The sequence below is a fragment of the Brassica oleracea genome, unplaced genomic scaffold (assembly GCF_000695525.1).
Source record: "Brassica oleracea var. oleracea cultivar TO1000 unplaced genomic scaffold, BOL UnpScaffold03924, whole genome shotgun sequence".
Classification (NCBI taxonomy): domain Eukaryota; kingdom Viridiplantae; phylum Streptophyta; class Magnoliopsida; order Brassicales; family Brassicaceae; genus Brassica; species Brassica oleracea.
This window is the reverse complement of record NW_013620449.1, coordinates 1-1068: the sequence shown is the minus strand read 5'-3', so window position 1 is coordinate 1068 and position 1068 is coordinate 1. Positions and strand designations below refer to the sequence as shown.

Sequence of the window (1068 nt, the reverse complement as noted above, 5' to 3'; positions counted from 1 at the left end):
TGGGAAGCTTCTTCAGTCAGTGGGTTAGAGGTTCACCGAAGGGATTTAGATTTCAACGGTTGGATCTCCTGTTTACACCGGGCAAGGAGGAACGTGTAAGGATGGTAAACCTAGAGATCAAGAGCTTACAAGAGGAAACCTAGCGTTGGTCGCAAGTCAGAAAAAAGGAAATGAAGTTAGAGTGATTAGAGGTGTAGAGGATCCGAGCGATAAAAAGGGGAAAGTATATATCTACGATGGTCTCTATGTGGTAACCCATTATTGGATAGAGAAAGGGACCACCGGCTTTAATGAATTCAAGTTTAATCTTGTGAGACAACAAGACCAGCCTCCTGGTTTCGCTACGTGGAAGTTAGCTGAAGAATTGATGAAGTGTGGTTCGAGTAATCAGTTGAGGAAGGGTTTTGTGTTTGGAGATATTTCTCTTGGATTGGAGGCGTTACCAGTTCCGATCGTGAACGAGGTCGATGAGAACGACAAGGAGTGGCCTCTAGACTTCAACTACAGAGTCTCTTCCAAAAATTTAAGTATGATGATCGTTCCAAACCATCAATCTACTGGATGCAACAACACTTGTAAAGGTGGTCAGTCATGTGGAGATCCGATGTGTTCTTGTATTCAAAGAAACGGCGGCGAGTTACAGTATGATAACCGCATTTTACTATATCGCAGACCGATGATTTACGAATGCAGCGACCTTTGTGCTTGCCCCGCGGACTGCAAGAACAGGCTAACTCAAAGCGGGTTGAAGCTCCGGTTGGAAGTGTTTAAGACGAAGAGTTGTGGTTGGGGGTTACGTTCGTGGGAGCCCATACGAGCCGGGACTTTTATCTGCGAGTTGGTTGGCACAGCTAAGGGAAGAGATGAGATTGAAGAAGACGACGAGTACGTCTTCGACACCTCTCGAGTTTACAAAACGTTTAGGTGGAACTACGAACCAGAACTTGTGGGTGAAGACTGTTGGGACCAAGTCTCTGAAGTTTATAAACTTTGGTCGGAAATCTTGGTCAGTGCGAGAGCATTTGGTAACGTTAGTCGGTTCATGAACCATAGCTGCTTGGCTAACGT

At 45.5% G+C, this 1068-nt stretch overlaps 1 protein-coding gene across 1 annotated transcript; it reads left to right on the top strand.

Annotated features, from left to right (window-relative positions):
* Positions 1–49: 49 nt before the first annotated feature.
* Positions 50–1060, top strand: LOC106321923 (histone-lysine N-methyltransferase, H3 lysine-9 specific SUVH7-like; the record flags this gene model as incomplete). Its single annotated transcript, XM_013760133.1, has 1 exon — positions 50–1060. A coding segment is annotated over one exon (1011 nt), but the record flags the coding sequence as incomplete, so codon positions are not given.
* Positions 1061–1068: the final 8 nt, after the last annotated feature.